This window comes from Condylura cristata, unplaced genomic scaffold, assembly GCF_000260355.1.
Source record: "Condylura cristata isolate star-nosed mole 26May11 unplaced genomic scaffold, ConCri1.0 scaffold00023, whole genome shotgun sequence".
NCBI classification, from domain to species: domain Eukaryota; kingdom Metazoa; phylum Chordata; class Mammalia; order Eulipotyphla; family Talpidae; genus Condylura; species Condylura cristata.
In genome coordinates, this window is record NW_004567124.1 from 31,509,374 (window position 1) to 31,529,220 (window position 19,847).

Here is a 19,847-nt window from a genome sequence, read left to right on the forward strand (position 1 = left end):
AAAAAAAAAAAAAGAGGACAACAGAGAGCATGCTCCAGGGTTCCTCCTCCTTTATGCCTTGGGATTGGAACTAATCTTGTGAATTCAAAGGCAGTGGATAGACTGTCAAGTGTCAGATATGGAAACCACTCTTGGTTTCCATATTGCTGTCATATTGCTGGTGCCACAAATTTGAACTAATTCCTCTTCTCCAGCATGTTAGTGATAGCAGCTGGATCCCACTCCCCACACCTCATTTCTCCTTGACTCTGCTGATACAACAACTGCAAAAACAGGCCTCTTTACCCACAGAAGCCAATAAAATAAAATAAAATAAAACCACAGTGCCACCTACTGGAAAAGTAAAAGGTGATGTTCCAGATTTTTTAAAAAGCGATTTAAAGTAGCAAAATGAACAGAGAAAAACAAATATATATGGCAACCTGAATCCTCAAGGGAACATGACATTACAAGGAAAGAACAACTATCTAGAATCCAACAACAAAGACATGGAAGATTTATCTCCTTACTTGATAGAGTTCAAAATTGCTAAAATAAAGAAACTCAGGGAGACAAACTATTAGAACTCAGAAAAACAAAATAATAAGCTCAACTAACAAATTAATAAACTAAAATAATATTAAGAAACAGAAGATAGAAACTGAAGGTTTAAATAAGAAAATAACAGAGGTTTGAGATGTGAAAAACTCAACAAGTAAGAGTAATAGTGCTGGAGAAAGCTATGGAAACAAAATAGACCAAATGGAGGAATGGATCAATGAGCTTAAAGATAGTACTATACAAATGATTAAGGGGGGAAAAAAGAAAAAAAGATGTGGAAAAGATGAGATGGTACAAGGACTATCTAACTATCAGGAATGGCAATTTTATCACAGAACAGGTAAAAAGTAAGAAAGGAACAGAGAACTTGTTCTAATAACAGTTTGGCCAAGTTCCCAACCCTGGGTCAAGAATTAAATATAAAGTCCATATAAATATAAAGTCCATATAAATATAAATAAAGTCCATATAAAGTCCATATAAATATAAAGTCCATGAGGTTAAAAGAACACCTGGATACCCAAATGCAAAGAGATCTATACCAAGACACAAAGTAGTGAAATTATCAAGCACTCAAGACAAAGAAAGAAAACTAAAGGTGGTTAAGAGAAAAAAGCAGATAACTTATAAATGTATTTCTTCAGGCTTTCTTCAAATGACAAAATACTCAAAATAAAATTGCCAGCCAAGGATAATATATATTACTAGACTCTTGTGCCAACATGATGGATAAATAAAGGCTTCTTACATAAACAAAAACTAAAGGATTTTGTAAAAGATATACCTACCTTATAAGAAATACTGAAGGGAACACATATATAAATTAAAAAAAAAGAAAGCCCACAAACATTGAACAAGGAAATAGAACTACAATGCTGGAGACAAAAATGATAGCAGCAAGTACTCATATATCAATAGGTACAGAGTGGTGGAATAGATTAAAAAAACAAACCTGGCCCTCCCTGGTGGTGCAGCAGGTTAAAGCACAGGACTAAGAAGCTAAAGCCACTTCAGTATGAGTTCAATCTCCAGCCCCAGAGGTGACCACATGGCATGGCAGACCTCTCCTGACCCGCCCACAGGTCCCTTTAGCAGTGTACTTCATCAATCTACCTATTCTGCTCCCCACTCTGTCTCTGGTGAGTCCTCTCACAGCCCCTGCACCTCTGGCCTGTACCCCAGTTCTGTATGCATAAATAAATAAATCTTTTTTTAGAAAAAGTAAACACAACTATATACTACATAGAATATACTCATTTAAGCTATAAAAGCAAACATAAAGTAAAGGGATAGAAACTGGTAATCCATCAAAGATTAAAAGGCAGGAATTGTTATATTTATATCAGATAAAATAGGCTTCTAGTTATAAAAAATATGACAAGAGATAAAGATGGACATTCAGTAAAGATCAAGGGGCCAATACAACAGAAAGTCATAAAACTTACAGTATATATATGTATATATACATATATATGTGTATACACACACAGTAGTATATATACTGTGTGTGTGTATATATATATATACTGTGTGTATATATACTGTATATATACACACAGTATATATACTTTATATATGTGTGTGTATACATTATATATATATATATGTATATATATATATATATCTGACACAGCACCAAAATAAAAAAAGATTAATTGCCAAAGATTAATTGCCCTAAAGAAAGACATTGATAGGAACATAAGAGCAGGGGACACATCCTACTCATAGCAATGGGCATATTCTCCAGATAGAAAATCATCAAGGAAACAATGGACTTAAATGACAAATTAGACAAAATGGATTTAATAGGTTATTTATAGAAAATTACACTACAAAACACCAGAATACACATTCTTTTCAAGTGTTCAGGAATATTCCCAAGGATAGACCCACATATTGGACTCAAACCATGTTAATAAGTTTAAGGAGACTGAAATCACATTGAGCGTCTTTTTAGATCATAATGACAAATCAGAAATCAATTGAAGAAGAAAACCACATATTTTGGAGACTAAGCAAAATGCTACTAAAAAAACTACTAGTTGAATGAGGAAGCCAAAGGTGAAATAAAAAAATCAGCAATGAAAAAGAGGGACAGATACTACAAAAATATAATAGAGGACCATAAAAGAGTACTATGAGCAATTACATAACAGCAAATTGGATAATCTAGAAGAAATGACAAATTCTTAGGTACAAACAACATTCTAAGACTGAATCTGGAAGAAACAGAAAATCTGAACAGAACCATCATGACAAAAGTCAAGGATAGATGGTTTCACTAGGGAATTCCACTAAACATTAAAAGAAGAATTACTACCTATCCTTTTCAAATTTTTCTATAAAACTGAAAAGGGGGAAAACTTTCAAATATATTCTATGAAACCAATATTACTGTTTCAAAAACCAGACAAGAACATCACACAAAAGAACAGACTAATATCTCTTATGAACACAGATGCAAGAAATCTTCAACAAAATACTAGTAAACAGAATTTTACAATACATTAAAAGAATCATATACCACAACCAAATGGAATTTATTACAGGGATATAAGGGTGTTTCAAACATGTAAAATCGATGAATGTGATACACCACCAAAACAATAAAGGACAAATGTCATGATCATCTCAATAGCTGTAGAAAAAGAAATTGACAGGATTCAACATTCTTTTATAATTAAAAACACTCAATAAAATTTGTATTTTAGGGCCCTCCCTGGTGGCGCAGCGGGTTAAAGCACTGCACTGAGAAGCTAAAGCCATTTCTGCATGAGTTCGATTCCCGCCTGCCCCGGAGGTGACCACATGGCGTGGCAGACCTCTCCTGACCCGCCCGCTGCTCTCCTCAGCAGTGTACTTCGTTGATCTGCCTGTTCTGCTCCCCACTCTGTCTCTGGTGAAGCCTCTCACCGCCCCTGAGCCTCTGGCCTGTACCCCAGTTCTGTATGTACAAATAAATAAATCTTTAAAAAAAAAATTTGTATTTTATTCAGCATAATAAAGGTCAATTATGTCAAACACAGAGACAAAATACTCAGTGGCAAGAAACTGAAAGCTTTTACTCTAAGATCAGAAACAAGATAAAAATGTCCAAAAATCCACATCAACAAAGTGCTTGAAGTCCTAGCAAAATAACAACAACAAAAACAGACAAGAAAAGGGTATAAAAAGCATCCAAACTGGAAATAAAATAATATAGCTCTCTATTTGCAAATACATGAATATATATAGAAAACCCCAAAGAGTACCAAAAAAAAAAAAACCCTAAAGAATATATTAATGCAGAAAAGTGGCAGGCTACAAAATTAATAATGTGTCTAATATGAACACAATGAACTAGCATAAAGAGAAAATGGGAAAAAAATACCACTTATAATCACATAAAATAAGTAAATACCTTGGGATAAACTTAACCAAAGTGAAAGACCTGTAAATTGAAAATTACAAGGGACTGTTGAAAGAAATAGAAGACACAGAGGTGGAAAGGTATTTACACTCAGAGTGAAAGAATTATTTAATGATCATTAAGTATCATTAAAATGGCTGTATTACCTACTATAATACACAGATTGAATGCAATCCCTATCAGAATCCCAATGGCACTGTTTATAAAAATAGAACAAAAATAATTAATTTATTCAGACATATAGAAGATCCAGAAAAGTAAAAACATTCCTGGGAAAAATGCTTGCTGACTTCAAACTATATTTCAAATTGCTAGTAATTAAAATAAGTTGGTATTAGAATAAAAACACACAGAAAGATTGATAGAACAGAACTGAGAACACAGACATAACCCACACATACACATAACTAATTTACAACAAAGGAACCAGGAGATTATGATCGAAAAAGAAAAGTCTCTTCAATAAATGGTGTTGGAAAATTTGAACAGCTTCATGCAAAGGAATCAAACTGGACCACGGTCTAACACCATACATACAAATTAATTCTAAATTAAGGATTTGTATACAAGACCTGAAATCTTTTAAGAAAATAGGCCATATTCTCCTTGAAGTCAGCTTTAGAGGTGTGTTTGAAGAGTCAGCTTCCACATAAATGAAACAAAGCAATACAAATGGGACTCAGACAAACTAAAACGTTCTTGCATAGCAAAGTAAAAATGAATCAAAATGAAGACATTCTACTGAGAGAACATATTTGCACATTATACATCTGACAAGGAGTCAAGGAGTTAATACCCAAAATATATAAAAGATTAATAAAAAAAAAATCCTACCAAAAAAAATGGACAAAGGATACAAAAAGACCGTTTTCCAAAGAAGAGATGAGATGGCCAAAAGGCACATGAAAAAGATATTCATTATTTATTATTAAGGAAATACAAATTAAAAACCACAATAAGACCTGCAAAAATGGTTATCCCCCAGAAGACAAGAAACAATGAGTGTTGGAGAGGATGCAGAGAGAAGGGAGCTCTTATATATCTTGTTGGAAATGTAAATCTGTGTGGCCATTAAGTAAAGCATAAATTTTTAGTCATACAAATAAATAAAGTTCATATGATTCAGTTCTTCCACTTACTAGTATTTACTCAAAACATTTTTTAAATATTTCAAGGAGATGTATGTACCTTCATGTTCACTGCAATATTATTTATAATAGCCAAGAACTGAACATAACCTAAATGATCATGTACTGATAAACAGATAAAGAAGATGGAGAAGCTATTCAGCTACTAAAAAAAAAAAAAAAGAAATCCTGCCATTTGCAATTATATTCATGGACTGAGAGGATATTATGCTGAGTGAAATAAATCAGGGAGTGGAAGGTAAACATGATTTTACTCATAGACGGTATATAGAGAAAAGAAATAGATGAATCAAAAAATAAAAAATAAAAACAGACTTTTGGACTGTCAGAGCAACTGGTGGTTGCAAGAAGGGTAAGGGGAAAGATAGGTAAAGGGGCCAATAGAACAGTGAAGAACAGAATTGGACTTTTAGAGGTGAACATAATGTAGTGTAAGTACATGTTGAAGTTCAATGATGCACACCCGAAACTTATATAATGCTGTATGGCGATGTTACTTCAGTTAAAAAAAATTAAATAGTAAATTAAATTATTTACTTCAGTTAAATAAAATTAAATACATATAAAATATGTATATATGTATATATGTATGTGTGTGTGTGTATATATATATATATATATTCATTCTTAAAATACGAAAAAAAAAAAGTAAGTGAATAAGTCAGCTATTATGAATGTGGAATCTGTAGATAGACCCATGAAGTTCTCTTCAACAGATGGATTTCAACAATTCATCAGAAGAGAGATAAACCAAAGACAGAGAAATGATGCCATATTTATTTTGTTTAAAGGTTAAAGGCTACAAGTGTCCTTTATTCTAAGCTTTCTGATTTAGGTCAATGTTTTTCCATTGACCAGCCACACTGGATAAAGAGTTCTACTCTATAAAGACCACTTCTAGATGCTATCAATGTGAGGACCTTTGAGGCATGGATTAATTTAAAAACATATCCTTGAGATCTGTTTAGAAAGAGAACACCTGAAATATAAACCTGATATAATTTTACAGTTTACTTTTATATCCTGTAAATCAGTAGAATTTTAGGGATTTTTTTTTAGCTGTTCTAGTAATTAACTAACTCTTGGGAAAAACCCAACACTTACTAAATAAGAACTGTAAAATGCACTGGGATACCACAGTAATAATAAGAACTAATGCAGAGTCTGGGTGTAATTTCAAGATCATCCAGCCTTTCCAAAAGTACTTGCATACCATCTACCATAAAACAGTCTGACACACACAAGTGGGCGAGGAGTGAGTCTACTGCTTCTCAAGGCCATTTGCTCTCTTTTGGACAACTTTAAAACTAGACTCTCTAAAACCTCTACCCATTTATGCTCATTTGACATCTTTGCCCATAAAAAGTAACCTAATTTCTCTCTAGTAGCAAAGTCAGCAATGATCAGAAGTCGAGTCTTCTACCATATTTTTTGTGTGTTCATTTATTCAAAAACACAATAAATATTGATTGAACAACTATGCACTCTGGCAGAGTGAATATTAAAAAGGTAAATACTGAAAAGGCAGGGGATAGGGGTTGGGGGTAGAATGAAAAATTACAAATAAATAGTGACAGCAATACCAAAATTGGAGAGTGTAATAGAGAATGATCATCCAAAGTGGTGGCTGGAGTCTGGGTACTCAGAGATGACCCAAGACATGGAAAGACTTAGAAAAAAGACATTTCAAGCAAAGTACTTAGGTGCTTCAAAGGTCCTACAGCAGGAAAAAGCTCCTTGGATTGGAACACAAAGAAGGCCTGTGGACTGGAGTTTAGTGCGTAGGACAGAGTGGGGTTATTAAATCATGTAGACACTTGTAAAGTGTGATTACACATTTTGAGGTTTAATTTGATTCTACTAGAAATGAATATGCCTCAACAAAATGGTGTGACTTGTCTGAATTAAAGGGAGGGGAAAAGAGGAGGCAGGGAAAATAGCAGCTATCTGTTGAGAGGAGAGGGGGTGATTTTCAGGTCAATGTGCACAGCAATGATCTGCTATGAGACAGGTTTTAAAGGTAGAGTCAGCAGGACTTGGTGATGGGCTGGATGACAGATGCAAGTACACAAAAGGCATCAAAAACAAGTATTAACCTTATTTTGTTGATAGTTTGCAAAGTATTTCCTTCATGGAATCCTGATTAATACTCTCAAAGGATCCTTAAAGCAGGTAGTGATTCCTTCTTTCTATACAAGAATTCTGAGATATGTAGGGATCAGATGACCAAGGCAATCATCAGGGACGTGGCTTGTGAAGCAAGTCTTTGAATTTGGGACTAACTCAGAATATTCCATGAGAACAGCATTTACTTCAGTATTTTGTATTTCTTGTAAAAGAAAACAAGACAAATTCCACTAGATCTGTTGATTTGTAAATAAAGGAGTAGAAATAAGAGTGCAAATTAAGAGGAGGAAACCAGAGCGACATAACTCATCCTTCCCACCTAGAGATGTCACAATCGTGGCTTCAAAGGAAAACACAAACTTCTTCCATTAATTAAATGGACGAATCAGGTTTCAGTTTCCGTATCCTCTCTCCTTTCTGTACAACTTGTCTTTGAAGGCGTTCCATTTGGGAAATATGTGACCTTTACCCACCATGCTGCACTTAATTGAATGCTTTGCATCAAAAGTCACCATGTTGATCAACATTTTACACCCACTGGCTTTCTGAAATACGTATCCCCAGTTCCTTATGTCTGTTTTGCTGAAATCGTTTTACGAAAATAAATCATATCAAAGTTTTTATTTTATTATTTCTAAAACGTTGCTTGCAAAACTAAATATTTTTAACACCATGGTAACACGGTCAGGACTCTGGCTAATGTATCCAATATCGTACCAGAGTTCAGACTCAGCTAACTACTGCTGAGGACAAATGGGCTGCAAAGAAGGAAAGGGCTAATGAATTAGGCACGGTCAATAATCATTCAAGTCATATCTTCTGGAATTTCCTAAGAGGTGATAAATTAGCCAGACTTGTCTTAAAGCTCAATTGCACTCCCCCCCCCCCCAACTCCTGTTTTTAGAACACATCAATATGCAGACTATACCCTGCACGGCTTCTGATTGTGTTTAAATAACACCTCCTATGCCTTTCTACATACTTCCTCACACATCCACTCATTTGACTCTTCTGATGTCCCTTTGAATTGGGCAGGGAAGAGAAGGAAGGTCAGTTCCATATTTCCAGCTGAAGCTCACAGAGGGTAAGGGATTTTGAGAATGCCTGGCTTATCATGTAGTAAGAGACAGGACTAAATTTGGAAAATGTGTTCCCTACATCCTGGGCTGATATAACTAAACACACATCAGCCTTTGCAACCAAATTGAACTAAACCACCACTTACAAATACTTCTGTGTTTTATTTTTGTCCATTTACCCAAGAAATACACCCATGTAGCTAAAAGAATAAATGTACTCTATGCTCTCACTGAGCAGCAGTTTCCAACCTCTGTTCCACTTTCACCTAATTCTTCCTCCCCAGAGGAATTAATCACTTAAACCAATTTTCTCTAGTTATTTCTGCACATAATTGTGCATCTCTATTGAGCATCTACCTGTATTTTCAAGTTTTCCCTTTATGGACTGTAAGTGGTTTAGTTCCCCTCAGTGCCCCAACACCTGCTATCCATGCTGTCTCCTTTTATCCCACTTATCCCCATCCTTCCAGCAGAGCACCACTGTGACCTGGTTAGACCCATGTCTGGTGTTAACAACACAATGATTTTTCAAAAACAACCCCCAGTCAATCAATGCAAATTCTGATTGATTTACCTTTGCTAAACATTAGCTCCCAAATTCCCTTACCCTCATAATAATTTTTTTTCCTGATGTGTTGTATATTCTATGTCATTATCACTACATGAACTCTGAACTTGTTACTAGTTATATAAACCTCTTGTCAATATATTCAGTTACATCAGATACACTAATCAGATAGTCCTCAAGAATCTTCTCCATGATACTTTAGCTTCATCTAATCTGGAATGTTGCTCACTGTACCTGGCTGCCATTCTGAATTCTCCTTCTCACCTGGAGTAGTTCTTCACTTCTCTTCTCCACTGACTTATTTATTTCCTGTCACCTTTGTCTTTCTACTTCACTCTAATGCACATTTTCTAGAAGTATTCTGAGGACAGCTGCATGGACCTTAAGTTTTTTGAGAACTTACATGTTTGAAATGCCTTTATTTTGCTCTCATAATGTGGTGAATGCAAGACTTTGAACTGGGAATAGTTTTCCTCCCAAATTTTAATCCATTTCTAGCATCTAGTGCTACCACTGAAAAGTCTGAAGTCATTTTGTTTCCTGTGTCTCTCTAATTTATTTGTACATCACACTGCCCCCCCCAAGGACATAAATTATTTTTGTTCTGAATATTCCAAAATATTCTAACGATGATATGGATCTATTTTATTCTGCATGCTGGAATCTCCCTAGACCTTTTGAAATTAGAAAACTCATGTTTACCATTTGGGGAAATATTCTTGAACAGTTTCATTCATTTATTTATTGACCAATAAGTAGGAATCTTTCATTATATATGAATATGTATGAATTTGTGGTGGGCATGAATCTTGTGGCAAAAATTGGATTCCTTCATACCTTTCTCTCCTCCTGGATTACTTAGCTTTCTCATTTGCTTCATTTATCACATGTCTATCTACTTTTTGAGCTAAGGAATTTTGTGATTGTAGTTGTCACTCATTTCTGTGCTCCTGAGTTTATACCTTTAAAAGAACTCTAGCATTGTTTTAGTAATTATCCAGAGGAACTAAAGTCTATGAGTATTCAATCCTAGATGAATGTTCAACTGAGCATCCTTTGTCAGAAGTCTTCCAAAAAATTTTCCAAAGCCTTCTGCCCCCTTACTAAAGTCACACTGCTTATGGATCATGGTCAAGTGAGTAATTTAAAAAAATATTCACTTTCACAATGAGGTCTGGCTTTTCTCTTTTCATTTTCACAATGAGATCTAACACTTCTCCTTTTGCTCTCTTTCAGGAAACACCCTATCATGGAAAGAAAGCCATTTGATAATGCTAGATAGTAGAGATTATTTGTGCTACAGAGTCATGACTACTCCTAAGCAAAGAAGCAACAGTATGTTCTGCTGTGGCTTGACAGGATTTAGCAGTTTCCTCTACCTTCTCATCTATGTGAGAATCCCATTGCATGTTATTTTCACAAATGGCAGAGATAACAAGAGCCAAAAGCATACAGGGTGCTTAGGGATGAGCTTTTAGTATTGTGCTATTTGTCTGGCTAATCATGTCTGACTAGTTTATCTCCTGTGTCCAAGCATTAGGCTAGGTAGAACTGAGAGAGAGAGAGAGAGACAGGGAGACAGGGAAAGAGAAAGCAAGAGACTGACAGAGAAGAGATAAGAGAATAGAGATTATAACAGGTAGATGAGTTGAGTGGTCATGGGCAGAGACAAGAAGTCTCAATTCAGGCTAATTAATATCTGTAGTTTTTTTTTTTAAGAAGATGAAGTGGAGTTGGAAGGGATTATGTTAGCTGAGATTAAGTCAAGGAAAATGATAAATATGAATGGTCTCATTTATATATGGAATATAGAGAAACAAAACAAAAGGTCAAGGAAAGGTCAAAACTAGCAAGATGAACATAAATGAGACATACAGCAAAGGAGGGGGCTAGGAAAGGGGTGTCAAGCCAGGGAAGGAAGAATAAAAAGAACTATGGTGGTGGTTCATGGGTGCTAAGGCAGTAGGAGAGCTATGGAGACTATAAGATTTAAGAAAAAAAATAAAAAGAAACATATCTTTTTATGGTGACAGATGTTAACTAGACCTCATATATTAATCATTTTATAATATTTACAAATACTGATTTATGATGTGCCTATGAAGCTTACAATGTTATATGTCATTTGCACTTCAATCAAAATATTATTTTAAAAGATTATGTAGTAGAAATCCTAGTTGGGCTTATTCTTCAAGCTTGATCATTTTAGATTGAATGGTTAGTACTTCAGGAGTGCACCTGCAAGCTGTAAAACAATAAGATATGGGACAGTGGAAAGAATATAAACTGTGTAATCAGATAATCTAGTCTCAGCTTTACCATTAGTAGCAGAGTTATTTCAAATTCTTTACTGTTAAGGTGCTGGTAATACTTATTTTGAAGTATTTTTTAAGAAGTAGAAATGATGTAAGCAAATTTTCTGGGATTTAAGAAGTACCCCTTAAATGGTGACTATTACTAAGAGCGATGGTGGGAAAGGACACACACCACACCTTTGAGCATATTAACTGTAACTGGGTTCACTGTGCACCTTTGCAGGGAGAATTTTATCACTGAGCTCGTTTAGAAAGGTAATGGAGTAATAAAAACTGAACCAACTTTTAGGTGGTTTTATTATTGCCTTTAAATTCTCTACAGACATGCCAGATAAAAGACAGGACACCAAGTTCAATTTGAATGCGTGTGTCCTGTGCAATATCTGAGATACACTTATGCCAAAAAAAAAAAATTCCTCTTTATCTGAAATTCAAATTTAACTAGGACTCCTGTGTTTTGTTTACTAAATCAGGCAACCTTAAAGGTACCCCCATACTTTATGCTCTGAGGGGGTGGGGGGCAGAAAGCCCCCTAGCCCTACTGCTGGATAGACTCAGATTGTGTCTATTGCAATTCAAGGAACAGTCATTACAGAACTTCTTTTGACCTACATCAAATCTTTACTTGCTAACATAATATCAATAGACAATCACTTTTCATGAAATCTATTTTGGGATCAGCAATACCGACTGATTTAGTCATCCAAAGACCATAGTTTCATCTAAGTGGTGGATGGATACATCAATCCCTGAGCCAGCAAGAGCCAACAAGGCTCTCAGAAAGCCAGGCTCCAAGAGGATGGTGGAGAGGAAAACTTGTATTAAGGAACTGGGCAGAAGAGCAGGGAGACAATCCTTTCTCTTTCCCCCAAGAAAAAATTTGAATATTTGTTAGCATTCTTAACTGCAGCGGTAGGAAGAAGGATATCACTCATAATCTCAAAACAACCAAAGTAAAAAGTGGACAAGGGCAAGATGAAGATCAAGTTCTAAGCAGCCCTCCAGCCATCCTTCTGTCTCCAGCCATCTCTCCTGCCATGGAGCTTCCCTTCCTGAAGTCATCAAGGCTCAGTCTCAAATCCCTCTTCTGACACCTCTTCAGCACCTCACTAACAGTATCTCAGCAATGTATTTTTCCCAGACACAATTTGTTCATTAAGTGAGTTGAATAGCAAAGGAAGGGGTTATTTCTGCTTTGCAGGAGAAACAACAGGTAGACTGCTGCTCACCACGTAGTTTCAAACAGCAAAGGTATTCCAATGTGTAAATGGTATAGCTGACTCCTAGTGATTAATGGTAAAACAATATATTGACTTTTTAAAACTATAGCTTATCATCAACCTCACTAACCTACCTTGCTATAACTGAAAGTTGACTATAACTAGGGTTTGTAATCTAGGTTTAATTGTAAAAATGTCATAAGCATATCCAGATAGTTAAACTGTTGCCACACCAATCTCTGCTCAGAGCTGTGAGAAATGATCATGTAAAAAATGTTCTCATTTCCTGTTTTTATACGTATACATTCTTTATCTAATTTCTGCTCTCTACTGTCAATACCTACTTATATTGGTATTGACTAGATACTTCTAGATAACATGTGTTAATTTTGGGGGGACTGAAGCTAGCTGAAGGAATTGAATCTGCCCTCTTCATCTGGGAGACAAGTTGATTGTAGTTTAGAAAATCTATCAGAAACCTTGAAGGTCCTCCCTGGTGGAACAATGGGTTGAAGCCCAACACTATGAAGTTACTGTAGCCACTACAGCATGAGTTTGATCTCCAGCCAGGAAGGTGGCCCACATTGTGTGGCAGGCCTCTCCTGACCCGCCTGCTGCCACCCCTCAGAGTGTAATTCAGTACATCTCTGGTGAATCCTCTCACCCCCGCACCTCTGGTCTGTGCCTCAGTTCTGTAAAAATGGAACGTTTTTACATTTATTTATTTATATATACATTTATATCTTAAAAAAAAAACTTGAAAAACAAACAAGCAAAAACCCTCTCATAAACTGTTACTTTTATGTGTATGTAAATTTCTATTCCCCTGTGATTGAGGTAGATGGGCAGGTACTAATGTTGCATGAAACAGGTTCCTCAAGATGGCTCTGGGTTAATTACCGACACCTTTAAGATGAGGCCATCAGCTTGGAAAATGGTAAAAATGAGTCAGATGTACTTCAGTATGAAGTGAGTGCATAGATGTGACTACTGTTCACATTTAAATGGAACATTTTTACATTTATTTAATGCCTAGGCTATGCATTTCATATCACATCTCAGAGAGAGAAAACTTAAAAAGAGCTAACATTTTAGGATAAACATTTACAGAGGGATGACAGTTATCAAAGACATCGACAGGGACTCTTGCCTTTCTAAAACTGTGTAAGTACACTTCCAAATATTTAAAGACATACTCTTGAATATGAAAAGGACATCATCAGAGCTATTTACACAAACACACACACAGCTCAGCTGAGATTTTCAAACAAGCCTGTCTATCTCACATTGAGGATTAACCACTAATTACACTGTAATAACAGGGCTAATGATGCATCGTTTACAAGGCAAGATTTTTATACACAGCTACTTGCTTAAATAGCCTACCCTTAATAACTGGAGATACTACCAAATGAGGGCAATTTATTTTATTCTTAAATTTTTCAGAATATGCAGACTTCACAACACCTATCTCAGAGTATCCAGTCTCACTGGATTCATCAATCTTTCCTGCCCTCACAGGCAGAATGAGTTCTTCATAACAAATCATCACAGGCTAGTGTCAAACAAATGTGGATTTGGGGGCAGTGATACTACAATAATTCTGAGCAACCCTAATGATCCTCATTTTGGTTTTCAGGCATCAAGACATCTGAGAGGATTTGAGCCACTCTCTTGTTTACATGGATAACAAACTCCGAGGGGATAGTGTAGCCAGGGGGCATAGGGGCAGAATCAAAGGGCAGAGGCCATAATTGCTCATCACCACTCCTCCTGTTCAGGTCACCCAGGAAAGGCCATTTAACCGCCAACTGTGTTATTTATATTAAAACTTTTGAGAGTAATATCAACATCCCTTCCTTACAGAATGCATGTTCTGAGATGCATTGCTAAACATTTAGTACGAGAAAAAAACAAATGTTTCATGTCTTAAATTAAGAAGAGAGCTGCTTGAAACCTTTGTTGTTTTCACTGCACGGCTTCCCAGAGCCATTTATAAGCTCCTGTGCCACGGTTCCCAAGATGTGATTGTAGCACAATTCTAGGTTTATCTGATGATAGACATGTCCTCAGAGAGCACTGATTCACACCGCCCACAATCCTGGTGAGTGCCACAATGTGGGAAATCCTACATTTATGGCCTCGGTGTATATGAACTGTCACAATCTGGAGGACATGCTGCATGGTGCGTTACCTTCGTATCACACTACCACAAATTGCCACCACTGAGGTGGCTGAAAACAACATGAACACAGTACCTTTCAGCTCTATGTGAAAGTCAGATGAGGGGCTCAGCGGGTGGAAATCTAGAGGTGGACAAGCCGTGTTCCCCTCTGGAGACTCTACAGAGAATTGCTCCCCATCTTTTCCAGTTTTAGAGGCTTCTCATAGCCCTTGGCTGATCCGTCACTTCTTCCATCTGCCAAGACAGCAGTGCTGCCTTTCCCTGTCTGCTCTACTCAATTAATTCCTGCTGACCACAGACAAGAAAGGCCTCAGCTTTGAAAGGTTCATTGTGAAGAACCAGGTGATTGGGCCTCCTGGGTAGCCCAGCCCAATCTTCTGACCACACTGTGGGCAAAGTTCCTTCTTTCCATATAAGGTAACATAGTCACAGATGACAGAGATTAGAGTTTGGACACCTTTGGGGGCCTATCACACATAGGTTGGTAAGAAAACCTACAGTTCTCACTAGCAGACAATAAGGAAAGCAACAATTCCTATTGTGGATTTTCTCTGTAACTATGACTTATCACATAACTACAGCAGGAAAATCAATATTATGGTCTGACTGAGAGATAAATAACACAAGGAATACATTCTCAGGCACCAAAACACACAGGTAGAAGAGAAAGCACAGGTGTTCTGGGAATTAGATCCTTCACAAACAGAGCCAGGTGACCCCTTGACACCAGACTGATTCTATAAATGACACACTTTGCAATAAAAGGCACACCCCCCTAATCAGCTTCATGGAAACTTTCCTTGTGAATGGACATACGTACAGGTAAGAAAATGAACACTTACGTTACTTGCTCTCATCAAGCTAGCAGAGAGTGCACTTCTAACTTCAAAGGCTGAGTTCTTAGTCCTATAAGTAATTCTGTGTCCTTTAGCCTCTACAGTTCATATCTTCCTGTGTCTCTGCTTGAACTCAGGTTTTACACATGTGGTTCCATAAGACTATGTGTGTGTGCAATCACGCATGCTCATTCAACGCTTTCATTTGTAATATCACGAAGCTTTATGTCTTGAAAACTTCTCTTTCTGTTCTGCTCTCTGATCAGAGATGGAGACTTCTGACCTGAGGCAGGTATGTCATGAGTACCTACCTTAAAGTCCTATATCTACTTTCAAAATGTGGCCAGGTATATCAACTGTGAAGTAACTTGGCAAAATGCATAGAGCACTACAAACCTTATCCTGTCATCTTATGAGACATTGATAATACCTGCACTACAAAGTCACTGTAAGGATTAAGAGGCAATTCATGTTAAAGCCTCTAAGACAATCAAGTGGTGACTACTGATGGATGCATCACTCTTTGCTATGTCTGCCTGCACAGAAACACTCCTCAAAATTTGCGTTTCTAAGAAAAATGCTTACTGACTACCTTTACTTATGTCAGTGGCATTTGTACAACCAACAGCTACTGTTTAATTCACTTCCTATGGTTAAGGTTTGGTTCATGCTCTTCAAAACAGTTTTCTCCTAAAGAGCTGAGCCTGGCTAGAGAACTAAATTCTGAGACTTCTTGAAATTTGCTAATCACATCTGGTTTAGCTTTAGACATTTTCTGGGGTTTTGCCAGCAGCCAGGACATTTTAATGGCTACAATAAACCTCAAAGCCTCATCAAATCTTTGCTGTATGTGTGAAAATTATGTCCTCTTCAATTAAACATTCAATCTAGGCTCACACCAAGGCCTTATGGAAAAGGAGGTGAAACCTGAATGGAGCCTGAGATGAAACGAACCGCCACAAATCTGGCCATCTTGCCAGATGGTATTTAGAAGAAAAAGAAATTCATTAGAGAACTAACAGTCTGTATTTTCTTTAAATATTTACTAGGTACCTTTCATGTCTTAAAAACACTGGCATCTCTAAAGATTAGCAGGGCATTTTTGTTTAAATATTCGATGTGTGTGGGGGAGTCACAGTTTCCTCATCCCCCTCTTGGGGACTTCACATCTTTTGGTGAAGTCCAACACAAAGGAGAAAACTAATGGAGGAACCACTCAGCTTTCCTTCATAAGGGAACTCCTGCAACCTCAGAAGCCTCTGTGAAATCTTAAAATGGGCTGAATGGGCCCTCCCTGGTGTACAATGGGTTTGAACATACTGAGATGTCAAGGGGAGGAAGCTGGTTCAAGGTGCAGGCAGCAGAAGTGGGAAAATCTAGCATAGATTAGGGTTCTGTTCAAAAGACTACAAGAGAAGGACTCAAAGGGTTCCTAAAGGGTGAGGAAGGTGTGGGACTTCAGGGACGGTAATGGAGTAAACAAACAAGGGTCTTCGGTGTTACTGCTCACCTGCAGCCATCCTGAGTACTGGCTTGGACCCCCATTCTACTATCAAAGAGGGACAGAAAGAACTGTCACGTGACAGCTCACTCTGCTTTATCACAATAGGTGTCAAGCGCCTCAGCTCAAAGATGAAACTGCCCATTTTTTAGGAGATGAGAAAGAACGACCACAAGCTCATATATCATATTCCTGACCGAAGTGTCCATCAGGTTAAATTTATACTCACAACCACATCAACAGGGAAAAAAAAAAAAACCCACATGTTCCTTTTAAAATAATTTACAAGGTAAAAATAATCACTTGTAACCACTATGCTTATTTAAGCAAGTTTTATGCCCAAAGTTAGAATAAGTGGCTCTCCTTACCACCAGGGACACATCTTTCCCACTTTACTTTCATTTCCAAGTTGTTCTCTGTCTAAGACTTAAGTTTCTGAGCACTGTTTCACAATAAACATTTTTAAAATGTTTATTTTATGTCTTAGTGTAAAAATATTCCTGGTTCAAGCTCTTCATTTCCTCAAGCTCTCCTTTTGGCACCACCGGCTCCATTTCCACATTAACACGCTCCCTAAATCCTCTGTGGAGCTCTTCACTTGGACTTATACAAGATCCAAGGCAAGTATTTATATTCCTGGACAAGAAGATGTCTCCAAGTGAAAACACAAGACTCTAGAAATGCCAAAGGAAAATTCCAGCCCCAGAGAGGCATATTTTCACCTTTCAAAAAAGCCAAAAAGGGCTTTCAGCATTTTGTTTTGAATAATTAAACCTGTAAATTAAAATAAAATGTAAATTTTATTTTACAAGACCAAAGCTTGTCACTGTGGGTCTTGTCACTGTGTTAGACCCTCCTTGCATAGGCCAGACACATAGGATGTGTATGGGTACAAGAGATAAATTATATACGCGAGCATACGAAATAAGCTTAGACATTGCATGAATTCAAATCAGATAGACGTGTCAGCGCTTGGTACTTTTGCCTCATTCTGGTTGTGTGAGTCTAACTGCTATAAGCTTCCTTTAGCTAATCTGTAAAATGGAATTATGATAGTGCCTGCTTACTAGGGTTGCCATAAAGATTATATGAGACCACCGGAAGCGTTCCCAAAAGGGTTGCTGCTGTCATTAAAGTCCTTTCTATGCCTTTTTGGAAAATGTGTCTATAACAGGATTCAGATACAAGAGGTAGACGGTGAACACTCAGAGAAGCTGTAGAAGTACAACAGTCTCAAACAGTGTTTGGGATGGAGAGCTTCATGGGGACTGCAGTGTACTCCAACTGAACTCTACACCAAGTCCCTTCCATAGGCGAGTCAGAAATAATCCCCTTCAATCAATAAAGAAACCAAAACCTTTAGCTATCATCATAACAGAACAGTTCCTGTTACCTTCCAGTTGCCTCTTCAGCTTTCGCAAATCTTTGATGAGGTCTTCAAACTTGACTTGGGAGGCCAGAAAGAAATCTTGGGGTTCAGGCAGGGGGAAAACACTCTTTTCGGTTCCTGCTTCCTAAAAGACATGGTAAACAATGGTACATTTTACTTTCTAATAGTCACTTTCAGTTGACTTTCCAAAGCATCTTGCATTGGATGCTCAAATAAGAATTGCAGCCATTTGCCCTGCTATTTCCAAAACTTGGACTGCTTACTTTGAAGGGCTTTTGCATCATTCACAGTGTCATTTTAGTCACTTTGGTGAAGACTCACTATGCCCTGGGCTAGGCTGTATTTTGCTTCACAAATCAAAGCGAAGATTATCAGGTATATCCTGATCCTGGACACTTTGTTTCCTTGGAAAGAGGATTGGAACACATGAGGATACTTAAATACAAAGGCCCTCTTTGAGTTTCACCTGGTAGCAATTAGATAACTCATCTTAAGGATATGTCAATGGTGTGAAGTGGAAGTTGCTGGATAAGAAGACAGTGCAGGGGAAGAAAGAACTGCCCCTTATGCCTTAAACCACTTTGCTGTGCAAGGGGGGGGGGAGGGGGGGAGGGAGGGAGGGGGGCACTGAAAGAGAGAGAGAACACATGCAAAGAAAGATCAACTTCTTAAATTTGTAAAGATTTTCTAAATCTTGTCTGGCTTTTGGCTTATTTAGGGAGTATTTACTGAGAGCATGGTTGGGCATAGTTTTTGACATCCTCCACAGCTATATCTAAGAGAGGATCTAAGCTGAGAAACATCTTAAGGGACAAAAACTTCAGGCACACTGAAAGATAAGCTAAGTGACCAATCTTTTCCAGTCTAGCTTGCTGCTCCTGGAGTTGTTTAATATAAGCTTTGTGTCTTGCATATCTCAGGCAGTCTTCAGTGATCCTTCTCTCTGCACAGACTACTTTGCCAGCTTGCCTTCACATTCCATCTTTCATACTGCTATTAGGACTAACTCCAAACTCTAAAACTACTTTACAAGGCACTTTATGATTTGGCCTCTGTCTATCTCTCCAGACTTATTTCTACCTTCCCCCACCTCTGAGTACCCCCCCCACCCCCCGCTGCCCTGGCATTCAAACGATAATAAAGCAATCTTTTGCCTCTAGGATTATCAGAACACTTATCAATAGAACATTTACAATTGTCATGTTGGCTTGTTGGTCTTCCCTACTGGACAGGAACTGTGTTGGAGCTAGGTATGGTAAACCACACCTGGCAGGTCAATAAACCTTGGTTTGGGTCAGTTGACAACACTGAAGAAAGCCTGTAAAACACTGCTGTGGGAAGTTTGGACTTTTTGAAGGAGACATCAAACTTATTTTTTTGTGGTTTCAGGAACTATCTGGACCCTTCTCCTTCCTTTAAAATCTTTAGTGTCGGCCCTGCCTGGTGGCGCAGCGGGTTAAAGCACAGCACTGAGAAGCTAAAGCTACTTCCGCATGAGTTCGATTCCCGCCTGCCCCGGAGGTGACCAC

The 19,847-nt window shown here is 37.5% G+C and overlaps 1 protein-coding gene across 2 annotated transcripts in view; it reads right to left on the reverse strand.

The window, feature by feature from the left end:
- FMN1 (formin 1) overlaps window positions 1–19,847 on the reverse strand; it is a 362,087-nt gene that overhangs the window by 113,971 nt on the left and 228,269 nt on the right. For both annotated transcript variants that reach the window (XM_012728639.1, XM_004687569.2), the window contains one exon: window positions 18,322–18,442. In XM_012728639.1, coding sequence (XP_012584093.1) covers window positions 18,322–18,442 — 121 coding nt within the window. The remainder of the gene's footprint in view (window positions 1–18,321; window positions 18,443–19,847) is intronic.